Here is a 17,716-nt window from a genome sequence, read left to right on the forward strand (position 1 = left end):
AAATGGCAACTCACTCCTGTATTCTTGCCTGGAAGATCCCAGGGCCAAGGAGCCTGGCAGGCTGCAATCCATGGGATGGCAAAAGTGTTGAATACAACTTAGAGACTAAACAACAGCAACAAATAGTTGACTTATAATGTTGTGTTAGTTTCCAGTGTACAGCAGAGTGATTCAGTTACATATATATTTTCAGATTCTTTTCCTTATAAGTTACTACAAGATATTGACGATACTTCCCTGTGCCATACAGTGGATCTTTGTTGTTTATCTATTCTATATAGAGTGTATCTATTAATCCCAAACTCCTAATTATCCCCCATCTTCTCCTTTGGCAACCACGCGTCTATTCTCTGTGTCTGTAAGTCTATTTTTGTTTCATATATGTTCATTTGTGTCATATTTTAGATTCCACATATAAGGGTTATTATACATTTGTCCTCCTCTCTCTGCCTTACTTCATTTAATACGATAATCTCTAGGTCTATCCATATTTCTGCAAATGGCAATGTTTCGCTTTTTTTGTGGCATACATTCCATTGTATGTATGTATGACATTTTCTGTATCCATTCGTCTGTTGATGGACATTTTAAGAACCATACCTTTTTGATCTTCTAATCCTTCAAATCTAAGTGAAAGTGAAAAGTGAATGTGGTAGTTGCTCAGTCATGTCTGACTCTGCAACCCCATGGACTGTAGCCCACCAGGTTCCTCTGTCCATGGAATTCTTCAGGCAAGAATACTGGATTGGGTAGCCATTCCCTTCTCTAGAGCATCTTCCCTACCCAGGGGTTGAACCCAGATCTCCTGTATTGCAGGCAGATTCTTTACCATCTGAGCAACTAAGACAAGCTCCTACTGGTTCAAGTTTTTTGGGAGAGATGATATGGTTCAAAGGCAGTGAATCCGGAGTGCGTGTGTGCATATATGTGTGTTTGTGTGTACATATATTCGTTCATACAAGTGTATGTGTATATACATGTATATGTGTGTGTGTGTGTGGGGCACATCTTAGTGTGTGTGGCTGGGTGCTGCCAATGGCTTTTACCAGGAAGACAGGTCAGTGGGCAGAAATAGGGGCACTTGCGTATAACATTGCTCCTGCCATTTTGGTTCATATTATCTCTTTTTTTCCCCTGCATATACCCCTCTAATTATTTTGGAGCAGAGCAACTGTTGAAATGATATCAACATTTCCCCACATACCCTGTTTCCCATTATCTCTCAGAGCAAAATGAGAGATAAAGATAAATAGCACAGGGTAAATTCAGACTTTAACAACTCAAATCAGTGAACATTTTCTGAGGATTTGTGCCCAGCTTCCATTCACTCCTGCTGCCGTGCCCTTCCACAAGCCATCTTCACGGTGACCGCTCCTCTGCCTGTGCCTTATCATACCTGCTCATCCCTCAAAGGCTAACTCTCGTCCTCCTGCAGCCCGGAACCGTCTTCCAGCAGCTCAGGCCTGGAACCGTCTTCTAGCAGCTCAGCAAATCTAGTGGGCCCCACATGCTTGCTGGTCTGGGAAAGGGCCATTCCTCACAATCACTCAGAGGCTTTTAGAAAACACTAAAACCAAGGTCTCTGGGCCCTATAATCTGATTAGTGGCTCTGGGGTGGACCCTGGGTATCTTTATTTTTGAAAAACTCCATAGGTGATTCTAGTGCTTACTTGGGATGGGGCCCCATAGCTCCAGAGGCCACACAACAGATTCAACACCCATGGGCTTTCCAGGTGGCCTGGTGGTTAGTAAGCAACCTGAAGACAGGAACTAGCTTCTTGTCTCTCTGGTCTCTCCTGCAGAGCCTGTCTGAGTTGGAGACAGTTGATGCCGCTAGTATTCTAGCAAATCACTGAATCACATTCACTGATGACTCGAGTTTGTGTCCCCAGTCCAGGCCTATCCTTTGGGTCCCAGTCTCACATAATTGTGGAGAAGGCAATGGCACCCCACTCCAGTACTCTTGCCTGGAAAATCCCAAGGATGGAGGAGCCTGGTAGTCTGCAGTCCATGGGGTCACTAAGAGTTGGACATGACTGAGGGACTTCACTTTCACTTTTCACTTTTATGCATTGGCAAAGGAAATGGCAACCCACTCCAGTGTTCTTGCCTGGGGAATCTCAGGGACGGGGGAGCCTGGTGGGCTGCCGTCTATGGGGTTGCACAGAGTTGGACACGACTGAAGTGACTTAGCAGCAGCAGCAGCTCACATAATTGTGCCAATTATAAAGCTGATGTCTCTCAGCCTCTACTCCACCTTTCTGGACTTGGTCTCTGATGCTGAGGTTGTGGCTCTGCAGATAGCATTTTTTTTTTTTTTTTTTGCCAACTGACTCCATGATGCTCTGCTACTAGGGGACACCAGAGGAAGATTAGTTTCCTGGGAGGGGGTGTAGGAAGAAGTTTCTTCCTGTCTTGCTCCCTCTGCTGAGCAGCGTCACTTCCCAGGCTGTGGCAGTTCAGCTGTCACTGACAGTTTCCAGCTTTTCTCCCCACAGTCTCCCAGAACTCCCCCAGAGACACCAGCACCAGCCTGGGAGGGACCCTTGCTCAGAGATCTGAGTCCCAGCTCAGCAGGGCTCCTCCCCACAGCCTCTGGTCCTGGTAACCACACCTTCTTCCCTCCATTTCTCCAGCCGTGGGGGTGATAGTGGCACCGAGGGATGATAGTTGCCACCTCTGTGTTATCCCAGTGTCTCTTTTCTGTCCCGAGTCTTCCAACGTCTGTTGACCAATTCCTGTATTCAGTTCACGCTGTTAAAAGGACTGGTGTGGTTTCTGTTTTCCAGACTGAATCAGACTGACACAATACCCAGATGCTGCTGATTCCACTCACTAATCCTTCAAGCATCCTCTCTCACCCAAGGCAGAACTGTAATGTTTCCCTGAAACTGAAACTTGTCTTTTCTTCCCTTTCTGGATCTGTCATCCACCCAATGCTTAATCTGGAATCTTTGACACAATCTTTGGTTACTTTTGCCTGCCCACCCAAATACACCATTGGTCAGAAAAGGCTCTTGATTCCACCTTGAGTCTGTCCCTTCAGCCCAGGTAACCACACTGGTGCTAACAGTCCTCCTGCCTTTTCTCTTGTCCCCTTGCAACTCACTGTCCACACAGAGCCGAAAATAACACTGCTGCTGCTGCTGCTGCTAAGTCGCTTCAGTCATGTCCGACTCTGTGTGACCCCATAGATGGAAGCCCACCAGGATCCCCCTTCCCTGGGATTCTCCAGACAAGAACACTGCTAAAATATAAATAGGGTTGTGACATTGCCTGGGTTACAGCTTCCTTACCTGCACACCCTCTGTGATGGACTTCAACTTCTGCCAAGGCCATTTACCACCTTTCTTTTCTCCTGATTTCCTGCAATCAGGCCTCTAGGATTGCTGTGTTCCTGTTTTTTTCCTGCCTCAGGGCCTTAGCACTGCTGCCACTTTATCTGGGATGTTGTTCTCTTCTGCTAGTCACATGACTGGTTTCTTCCCTTTCTTAAGGAGATAGATTCAGATTAACTTCTTGGGGAGCCCTTTACTAACAAAACATCATAGACTGAGTGTCTTATAATAACAGAAATTTACTTCTCACAGTTCTAGAGGCTGGAAGTCCAAGATCGGGACACCAGCATAATCAGGTTCTGGTGAGGACCTTTCTTCTGTGGGTGTAGATGGTTGTCTTCTTTTTGTGCCCTCAAGAGATAGAAAGACAGTGAGTTAGTTTTCTGGCTTCACCTTAAAAAGTCACAAATCCATTCTTGAGGGTCCCACCCTCATGACCTAATTACCTCCCAAGGCTCCACCTTCAAATACCATCACATTGGGATTAGGGTTTCAACAGATGAATTTTGGAGAATGCAACATTCAGGCCATTTCACCCTATTTTGAATTGATACCTCCCAGCTCCATGCTCCTTTCCTCCCTAGCACTTTTCATCAATTCTAGTCATCAGTTCCGTTCAGTTCAGTTCAATCGCTCAGTCATGTCCGAATCTCCACGACCCCATGAATCACAGCACGCCAGGCCTCCCTGTCCATCACCAACTCCCGCAGTTCACTCAAACTCATGTCCACAGAGTCGGTGATGCCATCCAGCCATCTCATTCTCTGTTGTCCCCTTCTCTTCCCACCCCCAACCTTTCCCAGCATCAGAGTCTTTTCTAGTGAGTCAACTCGTCGCATGAGGTGGCCGAAGTATTGCAGTTTCAGCCTTAGCATCAGTCCTTCCAATGAACACCCAGGATTGATCTCCTTTAGAATGGACTGGTTGGATCTCCTTGCAGTACAAGGGACTCTCAAGAGTCTTCTCCAACACCACAGTTCAAAAGCATCAATTCTTTGGTGATCAGCTTTCTTCACAGTCCAACTCTCACATCCATACATGACCACGGGAAAAACCATAGCCTTGACTAGACGGACCTTGGTTGGCAAAGTAATGTCTCTGCTTTTTGACATATTATCAAGGTTGGTCATAACTTTCCTTCAAGGAGTAAGCGTCTTTTAATTTCATGGCTGCAATCAGCATCCGCAGTGATTTTGGAGCCCCCCAAAATAAAGTCTGACACTGTTTCCACTGTTTTTCCATCTATTTCCCATGAAGTGATGGGACCAGATGCCACGATCTTTGTTTTCTGAATGTTGAGCTTCAAGCCGACCTTTTCACTCTCCTCTTTCACTTTCATCAAGAGGCTTTTGAGTTCCTCTTCACTTTCTGCCATAAGGGTAGTGTCATCAGCATATCTGAGATTATTGATATTTCTCCCAGCAATCTTGATTCCAGCTTGTGCTTCTTCCAGCCCAGCGTTCCTCATGATGTACTCTGCATATAAGTTAAATAAGCAGGGTGACAATATACAGCCTTGATGTACTCCTTTTCCTATTTGGAACCAGTCTGTTGCTCCATGTACAGTTCTGACTGTTGCTTCCTGACCTGCATACAGGTTTCTCAAGAGGCAGGTCAGGTGGTCTGGTATTCCCATCTCTTTCAGAATGTTCCACAGTTTATTGTGATCCACACAGTCAAAGGCTTTGGCATAGTCAATGAAGCAGAAATAGATGTTTTTCTGGAACTCTCTTGCTTTCTCCATGATCCAGCGGATGTTGGCAATTTGATCTCTGGTGCCTCTGCCTTTTCTAAAATCTGCTTGAACATCTGGGAGTTCACGGTTCACATATTGCTGAAGCCTGGCTTGGAGAATTTTGAGCATGACTTTACTAGCGTGTGAGATGAGTGCAATTGTGCGGTAGTTTCAGCATTCTTTGGCATTGCCTTTCTTTGGGATTGGAATGAAGACTGATCTTTTCCAGTCCTGTGGCCACTGCTGAGTTTTCCAAACTAGCTGGCATATTGAGTGCAGCACTTTCACAGCATCATCTTTCAGGATTTGAAATAGCTCAATTGGAATTCCATCACCTCCACTAGCTTTGTTCATAGTGATGCTCTCTAAGGCCCACTTGACTTCACATTCCAAGATGTCTTGTTCCAGGTGAGTGATCACGCCATTGTGATTATCTTTGTCATGAAGATCTTTTTTGTACAGTTCTTCTGTGTATTTTTGCCACCTCTTCTTAATATCTTCTGCTTCTGTTAGGTCCCTACCATTTCAGTCCTTTATCGAGCCCATCTTTGCATGAAATGTTCCCTTGGAATCTCTAATTTTCTTGAAGAGATCTCTTGTTTTTCCTATTCTGTTGTTTTCCTCTATTTCTTTGCATTGATCACTGAGGAAGGCTTTCTTATCTCTCCTAGCTATTCTTTGGAACTCTGCATTCAGATGCTTATATCTTTCCTTTTCTCCTTTGCTTTTCGCTTCTCTTCTTTTCACAGCTATTTGTAAGGCCTCCTCAGACAGCCATTTTGCTCTTTGCATTTCTTTTCCATGGGGATGGTCTTGATCCCTGTCTCCTGTACAATGTCACGAACCTCCGTCCAGAGTTCATCAGGCACTCTATCAATCAGATCTAGTCCCTTAAATCTATTTCTCACTTCCACTGTATAATCATAAGGGATTTGATTGAGGTCATATCTGAATGGTCTAGTGGTTTTCCCTACTTTCTTCAATTTAAGTCTGAATTTGGCAATAAGGGGTTCATGATCTGAGCCACAGTCAGCTCCTGGTCTTGGTTTTGCTAACTGTATAGAGCTTCTCCATCTTTGGCTGCAAAGATATAATCAAAGAATATAATCAATCTGATTTCGGTGTTGACCATCTGGTGATGTCCATGTGTAGAGTCTTCTCTTGTGTTGTTGGAAAAGGGTATTTGCAATGACCAGTGCGTTCTCTTGACAAAACTCTATTAGCATTTGCCCTGTTTCATTCCGTGCTCCAAGGCCAAATTTGCCTGTTACTCCAGGTGTTTCTTGACTTCCTACTTTTGCATTCCAGTCCCCTATAATGTTCATTTCCAAGGCAAACCATTCAATATTACAGTAATCCAGGCCTATGCCCCAACCTGTAACGCTGAAGAAGCCGAAGTTGAACGGTTCTATGAAGACCTACAAGACCTTTTAGAACTAACACCCAAAAAGATGTCCTTTTCATTCTAGTCATCAACATACTTATATCTTTGTCTTCCTCATTAGACTGTAAAATATGTGTGGCAGGACCATGCTGTTTAATTCCCCACTGTGTTCCTTGTACCCAGGTCTCATTACAGATGTGTTAAATGAATGAATGAATTTAGAGTGAAAAGAAGCAAAAAAGAAAAAAGTAAGAAGAGGAGAGGTGCTAGAAAACTACCATTTTCTTAGCTAGCAACTATAGTAATATACTACAAAGTCTTTTCAACTAGACACAGCCACTAATTATCTGTTCCTGTACTCAAACACTGTTCTCTAAAGAAAGACTGAGGGATGTTGAAATATGCAGATATACAGTGAGATTATTGCTCAACACAGTGGTGTATATTTATGAATCTCTTCGTAATATTAGTAGTACAAACATATATGTTCTACTCTGCACATGCAGAATTATAAACCACTGAATTTTATGGCTGTAACTTATGAAATACTGTGCATCAAATATACTTCAATTAAAAAAAACTTCCTCTTTAGAACAGACTTGTAGACACAGTGGGGGATGGAGAGGGTGGGACTTGAAAGTAGCATTGAAACATATACATTACTGTATGTAAAATAGCTAGCTAGTGGGAAGTTGCTATAGAACACAGGGAGCTCAACCCGGTGCTCTGTGACAACCTACAGGAGTGGGTTGGGTTTGGGAGGTGGGAGGGAAGTTCAAAAGGGAGGGGACATATGTGTACTTATGGTTGATTTACTGGATGTTCATTGGAAGGACTGATGCTAAAGCTGAAACTCCAATACTTTGGCCACCTCATGCGACGAGTTGACTCACTGGAAAAGACTCTGATACTGGGAAAGGTTGGGGTCGGGAGGAGAAGGGGACGACCGACAATGAGATGGCTGGATGGCATCAGCGACTCTGTGGACATGAGTTTGAGTGAACTGCGGGAGTTGGTGATGGACAGGGAGGCCTGGCGTGCTGTGATTCATGGGGTCGCGGAGAATTGGAGACGACTGAGCAACTGAACTGAACTGAACTGAACTGAAGGCAGAAACCAGCACAACCTTGTAAAGCAATCATTCTCCAATTTTAAAAAGAAACAAACAAACAAAAACTTCCTCTTTAGTAGTATTTTCTACTTTGTTACATGCTTTCATGTTTATTACTTATTTGCATTTGACCACAGTCCTAAGAAGCAGGAAAAGGAACATTATTCTTATTTTATTAAAGATTAGCTGTAAAATATCTAAACAAACCACATCATCATATAGACAATAAAGCTGACATCCAGCTTTGTGAGATAAGAGGGACTCAGGCAAGGTGAGAGAGGAGCTCACTCAAGGCTACATGGCAGGTTAGGGAAGTGCTGGTTTTACACTAGATCCTTGCTTCCCTTTTTATACCACAGGAAGAGTCCTGGGAGGGTGCACTCTGTGTAAACCATAACCCAGGGACCCAATGATGTGCAAGGATTTCTGCACCATTAAGAAACTCCATCTTGCATTTGGGAGAATAGTTCAGCTACCAGTGAAGTGGGTTTCTCAGAGAATCCCACTGACTGTCTTGGTTGCTGAATGCAAGTTTACATGTTCTCTAGAGAGGCAAGATGGGGTGCTGAGGCTTATCTGATTCTGGTCATTCTTCTCGGCTCTGAGTAGGTGTGATCTTTGTAATGCAAATTTGGTATCATTCTATTTTTTTTTTTTCATCTAATTTCATTTTAGTTTATCGGTAGTAAAATCCCTGCTGGCATGCCATTTAATTTGCTCCCTGTGCTAATGATGATTCTGAAGCCTTTTACAGAAATGATTATATGGTAACACCAAACCTGATGGTGGATTCAAGCCATCATTTATAGTAATAAGATCATGACGAAGCTCCCTGCGCTACTGCTTCTTCTAACACTGTTGGGGGCAGGGCAGGAATCAGCTGAGCTTCACCTCACATTATTAGAAGATCGTCACCAGGGATTTCTCACAGGGAAAGGCCCTTTTCTGGCTCTGATGCTGAGTCTCTGGGCAAAATTATGGGTTGCAAATGCCACGGTCCTATGGGTGAAGCTAGGTTGGCTGGCCACACATGCCCATGGGACAGCTCATGAAAAGGATGGGATTAGAGAAAGGGGTGACCACTGACCCCCTGTCCCTTTCCATGCCCCCTCCCACTTCTGGGTACAGACCCTCAAGGTGCAATTTAACATGTCGGGGGTGGGGTTCACAGGAGGGTCATTCTGTGCCCCTGTCTTTCAACACTAGTTTCTCTTTCCCTGGTACTAATGTGCAATGTGAGGTTCACTAAATCAGCCATTGGAACAGAATAAATGAGATGCTGTCCCTGCCCTAGAGACTAGGGATCAAGGAGTGCTTCTGAGCATCATGGACTGGAATAGATGACTCTGTGGGGAAGGGGGTGGGGAAGAAGTGTTCTGTGTTTAGTGAGAACCCAGGGAAAAAATGGAGGTATCATCCCAAATTAGACCACCTGGAGAATCAGCAAAGGTTTCCTGAAGGAAGAGGTTGAACTGGGGCCTGTAAGACGGGTGGTGTCTTCTAACCAGCAATGGGGTGGAGTTCAGGAGAGGGTCATTCCAGGCATGGGTCCTTGTCAGGCAAGAAGCTCTGGAGGCTTCAGGTTGTCTGAAGGGCCTGGCCAAGTTCAATGAGGTTGGAGCTGACACACAACTCTGCCATTCTTTACTGCCTTACTTCAAAGAACTGTGCGGGAGCCTTCTACAGGCATTCTACTGCTCCTCCTTTGCTCTGGGGACCGGAAGGAGTGAAGAGAAGAGGGAGCACTCTCATTATTTTGGTTCTGAGACATGCCTCAGACCCTAGGGTTAAAGTTATGGGAAGGCAAGTCCAGGTTCAATAATTAGGAAGTGCATTCTAACAATATTGACTTTTTCATATTAAAACAGACTGAGTAGGAAGGGAGTGATAGGCATATGGTCATATGTGCTGTGTGCTTAGTCATGTCTGACTCTTTGTGACCCCATAGACTGTAGCTTGCCAGGCTCCTCTGTCCACGAAATTTTCCAGGAAAGAATACTGGAGTTGGTTGTCATGTCCTATTCCAGGGAATCTTCCTTACCCAGAGATCAAATCTGTGTCTCCTACGTCTTCTGCCTCCCCATCCATCAGTGATTTGCCCAAAAATTAGTTTTAGTAGCTAGAACTACTTAGGCCAGGATCAGAACGCACATCCAGGGACCTGACTTCAAAGAGAGTGACTTTTTTATTTTTTTAACCAATGCCGCTTTTTACAAAACACTACAGAATTCTGAGCCTAGGGTTAGACCTGAGATAATAAAACATACCGACTTGCTGACTGTTTTGTATCTTAGTTTCAATTTAATGAGCAAACAGCAAGCCAAGACATCAGGAATTTCCTTTTATTAGCTCTTAGTAGACTCCTGCTGAAATAGCTCAGAGGTCCAGGGAATATCATCTACAACCTCACTGAAGAATGTGGTGAGAAAAATACTTTTACATATGTGTGTGTCTCTATGTGTCTATTTTGTGTTGCATCTCTGAGGTTGCTGCCTGCTCTGCAGGGGTGCTCAGAAGCGTTTCTGGAGGGCAGTCTGGATATTCTTCAGCAGGCCCCACTTAGCTCGGTTCCTTCCACGCCCATCTGGTGTTACCACCTGCAATCAGAAGCAGAGAGCCCTGGCACCAACCACAAGGGACACAGCAGCTCCCAGAAGCCTGGCCTCTGCAGCGGGCCAGACACTACACACATTATCTGATTAGCTCCTCATGTCGACAATCACATGAGGCAGGTGCCATTGATCCCATTTCAAAGATGACAAAACTGAGGCTCAGAAGAACCAGGTAGATTTCCTAAAGTCTCAGAGCTAGTGTGTGGTGGGTTAGGGATTTCACAGAGAAGGTCCCACTTCTTTAAGGCAGCTCATGGGACTGAGTGCTGATTATTGTGTTGAAGTTGTGATTCAGGTTGGCTTCACCACAGAGTAGCCCCAGGGTGCTCCCCACCCAACCCATGGGAATTGTTTCTGTCACATTTCTTATCATCTGTACATTTCAGCGAGTGTGTTTCATTTTCTTACCAGAGTGTGAGCACTTTGATTGGGATGTGGAGGCAATGACAGTCTTTCGTCTCTGTATAGTCAACGTCGGATATGGTACAGAGAAATTTCTTAGAAAACTGAATGAAAGGTGAATAGAACCATAATTTGTACATCTGCCAACTGTTTCTCTTTGATGATTCATACCATCCCTGGCAGCTTGCATTGGGTAGCAGGACTTTCCTAGAAGTCTTACCGACTCAGCTTAGATGTGGAGCTCCATGCCTTACCTTGAGGGTGATGGACTTACCCAGATCTTGCCCTGGTGGCATTTCTGTTCCTTCCCAGTACACATTTACTGAGAAGGCATTCAGGGAGTGAGGTCAAAATCCGGGTGTGATAGATAGCACACAGGATCAATGAGCTCAGTCTCAATGGATCAGGACTCATGGGGGAGGTAGAGTAGGGGTGCAGTTTGGATTGTGAAGAGCAATGTTTGTACAAAGCACAAAGTCTGTCTATATAAAGATTTTTATGTTTGTATTCAAGGGGAAAGGACAAAAATAGACACTATTACCATTATGCTCTCTCGTTTTGTAAAATTTATTTTTAGTTTTAGAGAAAACAGGGCTTCATGCAAGATAAAGATTATATGTATGGTGTTAGATTACCCATTCCTGGAAATAATATGTGGAGATAACCCTGATAAGGGTTATATAAATGTGTAAGATGCACACACAGAGCTATTGGGAGCAATGAGGAAGACATAAGAGCGTTGTGACAGCTTGAGAATTGACTCATAAAAATAGGGGATTTCAGCTCTGTCTTAAAGGACAGGATCTTCAGAGATAAAGACCGAGTATGACATGTGAATGGGGCAGTGGGGACTGAGGTGTGTCTGTAAAAAAGAGGGTCAGATGAAACAGGACAGAAGAAACAGAGCAGAGAACTGAGATGCTAAAGACACTGAAATGATAGCTGATAGGCCTTCCCCTGCCCCCAAACCTCAGAAGGCTTTCCAAATCAATTCTATCAAACTTTTGAAAAAGAGTAGTTTTAGAAAATAGAAAAAGAGCAATAGTTTCCTAGCTCATTTTATCAAGCTAGTAAAATATTTGTTCCAGAAGCAGATAAAACCACATAAGCAAAACAGTATAGGTCCGGTTCACATATGATCATAGATACAATACTCCAAAGCAAAATATGAGCTAACTAAAACCAAGTATATTATAAAAATAATGCATCATGATCATAGAGGGTTTATTCCATGAATTAAAGTAGAGTTTAACATCAGAAAAATTGATGTGATTTATTTCATTAATGCCTAAAGGAGAAAAATCACATGACTATCTTAAATGATATAAAAAATTATAAAGTTGCATAAGCTCTCAAAAATTTAAAAGTAGAAAGAACTTTCCTTAACTTAATAAAGATTATACATCAGAAAAACTAAATAAAAAAACCATCAGGGTTCAATGCAAAAACATTAAGATTAGGAATAAGACAACAACATCAACTCTTACAGTTGCCATTTCTATAGGACCCCTAGCCCTGGCCAAAGGTATAAGGAAAGAAAAAGAAATCAATGTTCAAGAATTGTAAGGAAAGAGATAAAACTATCATTATTTATAGCTGATGGAATCTTATGCTTGGAAAAAAAAGCAGAATCAACAGATAGACTCTAATAATGAGAGATTGCTGGAATCATGATTAACCTAGCAACACAATAGTTTTCTTTTCTAAGCCAGCATTACAATAGAAAATATAATTAAATAAAAATAACATTAATAATATAAACTAAGTCTGTAAAATATATAGTTTAATAACCAGAAACATGTAGTACCTCTACAAGAAGAATTTTAAAACCTTAGTAAAGCACAAAGGAGGTGATCTGAGCAAAAATCAGAACTATTACAAAAATATTAATTGTCTCCAAATTAGAGATTCATTGCTTCCCCAACTGAATTCTACTTGTTTTATCTTTTCTTTTTTTTTTTTTAGGAATTCAATTTACTTACTCCAAAATGGAGTTGGTCTTCAATAAATGAGACCTTTAAAAAGCATTAATTTTCATGCTTCATGTAAAGGAATACATTTCTATGATTAACTAAGTAGATCTTAAAAAAGAAAGAAGGACAATAGGGAGACTTACCTTCTGTTCCGTTCCGTTCTGTCGCTCAGTCGTGTCCGACTCTATGCGACCCCGTGGACTGTAGCCTACCAGGCTTCTCCGTCCATGGGATTCTCCAGGCAAGAATACTGGAGTGGGTTACCGTTTCCTTCTCCAGGGGATCTTTAGCAGTTCATTAAGACATAACACAAAACTTAAATCAACAATAAAGTAGTGTGGTATTGACATAAGAGCAAACAGACCAATGGAATAGAACAGAGAGCTCAGAGAAATGCCTCTGAATACATGGCAATTTAATACAAGATCAAAGTGGCATCTTTTTCATATTCTAATGGAGAGGATATTGCTAGGTAGATGATATTGGGAAAACTGGCCCATTCAATGTCCAAAAAAGGTAGAACATACATACCTAGCACTACACACAAAGGTGAACTCTGGATGGATTAAAGTCCTAAATTGGAAAGGTGAAACTAAAGTTAATAAAAGAATATGTGGAAGATTACCTTTGTGATCTAAGCCTCCTTAAAGACTTTTTAAACAAAACTTCAAAAGGTCAAACCATGAAAAAAATAATTGGTGACACCGATCACATCAAAACGGAAGATTTCTGCTGTTTCATGAAGTACACAATGAACAAAGTTAGTTTACAAATGTCAGAACTGAGAAAATATTAGCAGTATCTAAAACCATGATCTAGAATATATAAGGTCATACTGCAAATCATCTAGAAAAAGAAAAATGCAATGGAAGAATGAGTACATGATATTTAGCAGGCTATCTGCAGAAGAAGGAATCCTGAAAACACGCATATCAAATGAAATTTTAAATAATAAGGAGACAGCACTTTCTACCTATTGGGCTAGCAAAATGGTAATGGGCTAGGTGGGGTCTAGGATATAGGGACCCTCATTCACTCCTTATGGAATGTACATGCATCCAGTCAGATCAAGTACACATATACTCTATCCCCAGCAATTTCACTCATGGTATATGTCTGATAAGGGCTGAATTGTTTCCTTTGAAAATGTTTATGTTGAAGTCCTATTCCAAGTATTTCAAAATGTCATATATTTAGAGACAGGGCTTTCAAAGAGTTGATTAAGTTAAAGTGAGGTCATTATGGAGGGTCTTAACAAACATAGAGAAACCTATATGCAGGTCAGGAAGCAACAGTTAGAACTGGACATGGAACAACAGACTGGTTCCAAATAGGAAAAGGAGTACATCAAGGCTGTCTCTTGTCACCCTGCTTATTTAACTTATATGCAGAGTACATCATGAGAAACGCAGGGCTGGAAGAAGCACAAGCTGGAATCAAGATTGCCAGGAGAAATATCAATAACCTCAGATATGCAGATGACACCACCCTTATGGCAGAAAGTGAAGAGGAACTCAAAAGCAAAGAGGAGAGTGAAAAATTTGGCTTAAAACTCAACATCTGGAAAACTAAGATCATGGCATCTGGTCCCATCACTTCATCGAAAATAGATGGGGAAACAGTGGAAATAGTGTCAGACTTTATTTTTTGGGGCTCTAAAATTACTGCAGATGGTGATTGCCGCCATGAAATTAAAAGATGCTTACTCCTTGGAAGGAAAGTTATGACCAACCTAGATAGCATATTACAAAGCAGAGACATTACTTTGCCAACAAAGGTCCATCTAGTCAAGACTACGGTTTTTCCAGTGGTCATGTATGGATGTGAGAGTTGGACTATAAAGCTGAGTGCCGAAGAATTAATGCTTTTGAACTGCGGTGTTGGAAAAGACTCTTGAGAGTTCCTTGGACTGCAAGGAGATCCAAGCAGTCCATCCTAAAGGAGATCAGTCCTGGGTGTTTATTGGAAGGACTGATGCTAAAGTTGAAACTCCAATACTTTGGCCACCTCATGCGACGAGTTGACTCATTGGGAAAGACCCTGATGCTGGGAGGGATTGGGGGCGGGAGGAGAAGGGGACAACAGAGAATGAGATGGCTGGATGGCATCACCGACTCGATGGACATGAGTTTGGGTAAACTCCGGGAGTTGGTGATGGACAGGGAGGCCTGGTGTGCTGTGATTCATGGGGTCACAAAGAGTCGGACACGACTGAGTGACTGAACTGAACTGAACTGAACAAACCTAGACAGTGTATTAAAAAGCAAAGACATCACTTTGCTGACAGAGGTCCATATAGTCAAAGCTATTGTTTTTCCAGTAGTCACGTACAGATTGTGAGAGTTGGACCATAAAGAAGGTTGAACGCCAAATAATTGATGCTTTTGAATTGTGGTGCTGGAGAAGACTCTTGAGAGTTCTTTGGACAGCAAGGAGATCAAACCAGTCAATCCTGAGGGAAATCAACTCTGAATATTCATTGGAAGTACTGATGCTGAAGCTGAAGTTCCAATACTTTGCCTACCCAATGCAAAGAGATGACTCACTGCAAAAGACCCTGATGTTGGCAAAGATTGAAGGCAGGAGGAGAAGCGGGTAGGGAGGAGAAGGCAGAGGATGAGATGGTTACATAACATCACTGACTCAATGGACATGAATTTGAGCAAATTCCAGGAGATAGTGAAGGACAGGGAAGCCTGGTGTGCCACAGTCCTTGGGGTCACAGAGAGTCAGACATGGCTTAGTGACTGAACAGCAACAACAAATCCAATGTGACTGTCCTTATAAGAAGAGGAAGTCTGGACACACAGAGACACACCTGAGGTGCACTTGCATGAGAAAAGACCTCGTGAGTCTTCTCACAGGGAGAAGGTGGGGAGAAAGTAGACATCTGCAAACCATGGGGAAGGGTCTCAGAAGAAACCAGACCCTCCAATACCTTGATCTTGGACTCCTGGTTTCCAGAATAGTGAGACAATACATTTCTGTTGTTTAAGCCAACTAGTCAGTAACATTTAATTAGTTAAACCCTAGTAAACTAATAAAATGTCCCAGGGAAATTCTCACATCCCCATCCCACCCACAAAATATGAATAAGGCTGTTCACCGAGCATTATTGGAGGTCCCCTGAGTCTCTATTCTCTGAGGAAACAGGTAAAACGTAGTGAACACCAGCTCATCGTAAAGGACGAGGCAGTGTTAGGAGTTCGGGTCTAAATGTGCCCAACAACATGGGTGGCTTATAAACAGTTTTCAGAGGAAGAAGGTAAGACACCGTAAGTTATGTAACACCATGATGTTTGCGCAAATTAATAACACATTCAAAATAACACACACCATGTAAGAACACATAAAAGCAACAAGATGCACAGAAAACATACTGGAAGGGATATTTAGGGAGGAATAGTCACAAAAGGAATTAAATACATAAATAAGAAAGGCTTGAGTTTTTGCACAATAAAACATAGCTCTCAAGAACAAAAGCACCCCCTAATACAAAAAAATCAAACAAAAGAAAAGAAAAGGGCCTTAAACAGACCATGAATTGAGGTGTCTGACTAATTCCACCTTCTGTGTGTGAGGTTAAAAAACGATAGATCAGGTTTGAGCCTAAATTATACTCATTCCAGGGTTCTAACTTATTGGCAGGGAAAATAGGAAGGGACCAATAGGGTTCTATTTACATGAACCATCAAGAGGCCCTTTGGAAAAGAATGAGTTCTAAGGAGACAGAGCATGTAAACCACTTCAACTTCATTTCAGGGCAGGAAGTCACTGTGAGTATTTGGGTGAGTGAGAGGGTAGCTTCGGGGTAGTTATTTCGAATGTGTACTAATGTTGGTCCCTCAAATTATCCTCCAACCCCAGCCCCTGAATGTGTGTGTGTTACTGTAAGGCAGGGTGTCTGCAGTAGAGACAGAAGGAAAACCAGAAGGAGGTTTTTGTGAAACTGAACATGTCCAGGAAGGTCAGGTAGCCCTGGTTTGTGGCTGGACTTCCAGCCTAAGTGCAGCCTGAGCAGGAAGGAAGCAGCCCTGTGGATACTCAGGGTAGCTGGCAGGACCACTTCCTGAGCACACAGGAGGCACAGGAAGGGGCGGGACCCAGTACCGACTGAGAAGGGATTTGAGAGTATGGGTGGGGACAGGGATTGGTGCATTTCCTTAAGAACTGTAGGGAATGACACAGAACAGTACCAGTTTGTGATTATTCTGGGGCCTGAATATCTATCCTCAGACCTGATGTAATCTGGGACATCTGGCTGATGTCAGATTGTGGTAGGCAGAATAATGCTCCCTGTAAAGATGCCCACATCCAAATCCCAGGAGCCCGTGAATGTCATGTTACATGGCTGTGCTGTGTGTGCTGAGTTGCTCAGTCATGTCCGACTCTTTGTAACCCCATGGACTATAGCCCGCCAGGCTCCTCTGTCTATGGGAGTCTCCAGGCAAGAACACTGGAGTGGGTTGCCATGCCCTCCTCCAGGGGATCTTCCCAACCCAGGGATCGAACCCAGGTCTCCCACAATCCAGGCAGGCTCTTTACCATCTGAGCCACCAGGGAAGCCCTGTTACATGGCAAAGGGGGACTAAGGTTGCTAGTCAGCTGGTTTTAAGATAGGGAGATTAAGGACTTCCTGGTGGCTAAGTGGCTAAGACTCCACGCTGTCAATGCAGGGGCCTGGGTTCGATCCCTGGCTAGGGAACGAGATCCCACATGTTGCAACTAAAGATCCTGTGTACTGCAACAAAGACTGAAGAGCTCATGTGCAGCCGCTAAGACCCAGTGCAGCCAAATAAATAACTATTAAAAAAAAAGGTAGAGGGATTACACTGAATCATCAAGTGGATCCAATGTGACCACAAGAGTCCTTCAAAGTTGAAGAGGGAGAGGCAGAAGGGAACCAGAGGGATGATGATGTGAGGACTCAGCCTAAAGCTGCTGGCGTTGAAAACAGAGGAAGAGGCCATGAGCCGAGGAATGTGGCAGCTGCTTGAAGCCCGAAAAGGCAAGGAAATTAATTTTCCTCTGGAGCCTCTAGAAATCACATAGCCCTGTTCACACCTTAGATCTCTGATCCCCAGAATTGTGAGTTAATAGGGAAATTTGTATTGTTTAAGCTACCGATTTGTTACAGCAGCAATAGGAGACCAAGGCACAG

General features: G+C 43.1%; 1 protein-coding gene across 2 annotated transcripts in view; it reads right to left on the minus strand.

Annotated features, from left to right (window-relative positions):
- Window positions 1-1,711: 1,711 nt before the first annotated feature.
- The window catches only part of TRIM42 (tripartite motif containing 42), a 36,212-nt gene continuing 20,207 nt past the window's right edge, over window positions 1,712-17,716 (minus strand). The window contains exons 5-6 of one of the 2 annotated variants that reach the window (XM_088845297.1): window positions 3,589-3,689; window positions 1,712-1,805 (exon numbers count right to left, since the gene is read on the minus strand). In XM_088845297.1, the coding sequence (XP_088701423.1) occupies window positions 1,712-1,805; window positions 3,589-3,689 (195 nt within the window). Of the gene's footprint in view, window positions 1,806-3,588; window positions 3,690-10,078; window positions 10,166-17,716 lie in introns of those variants that run through there. The other variant, XM_055419292.2, reaches the window with a different exon arrangement.

Source organism: Moschus berezovskii, chromosome 1, assembly GCF_049115385.1.
Source record: "Moschus berezovskii isolate FMDL1 chromosome 1, NW_MosBer_1.0, whole genome shotgun sequence".
NCBI lineage: Eukaryota > Metazoa > Chordata > Mammalia > Artiodactyla > Moschidae > Moschus > Moschus berezovskii.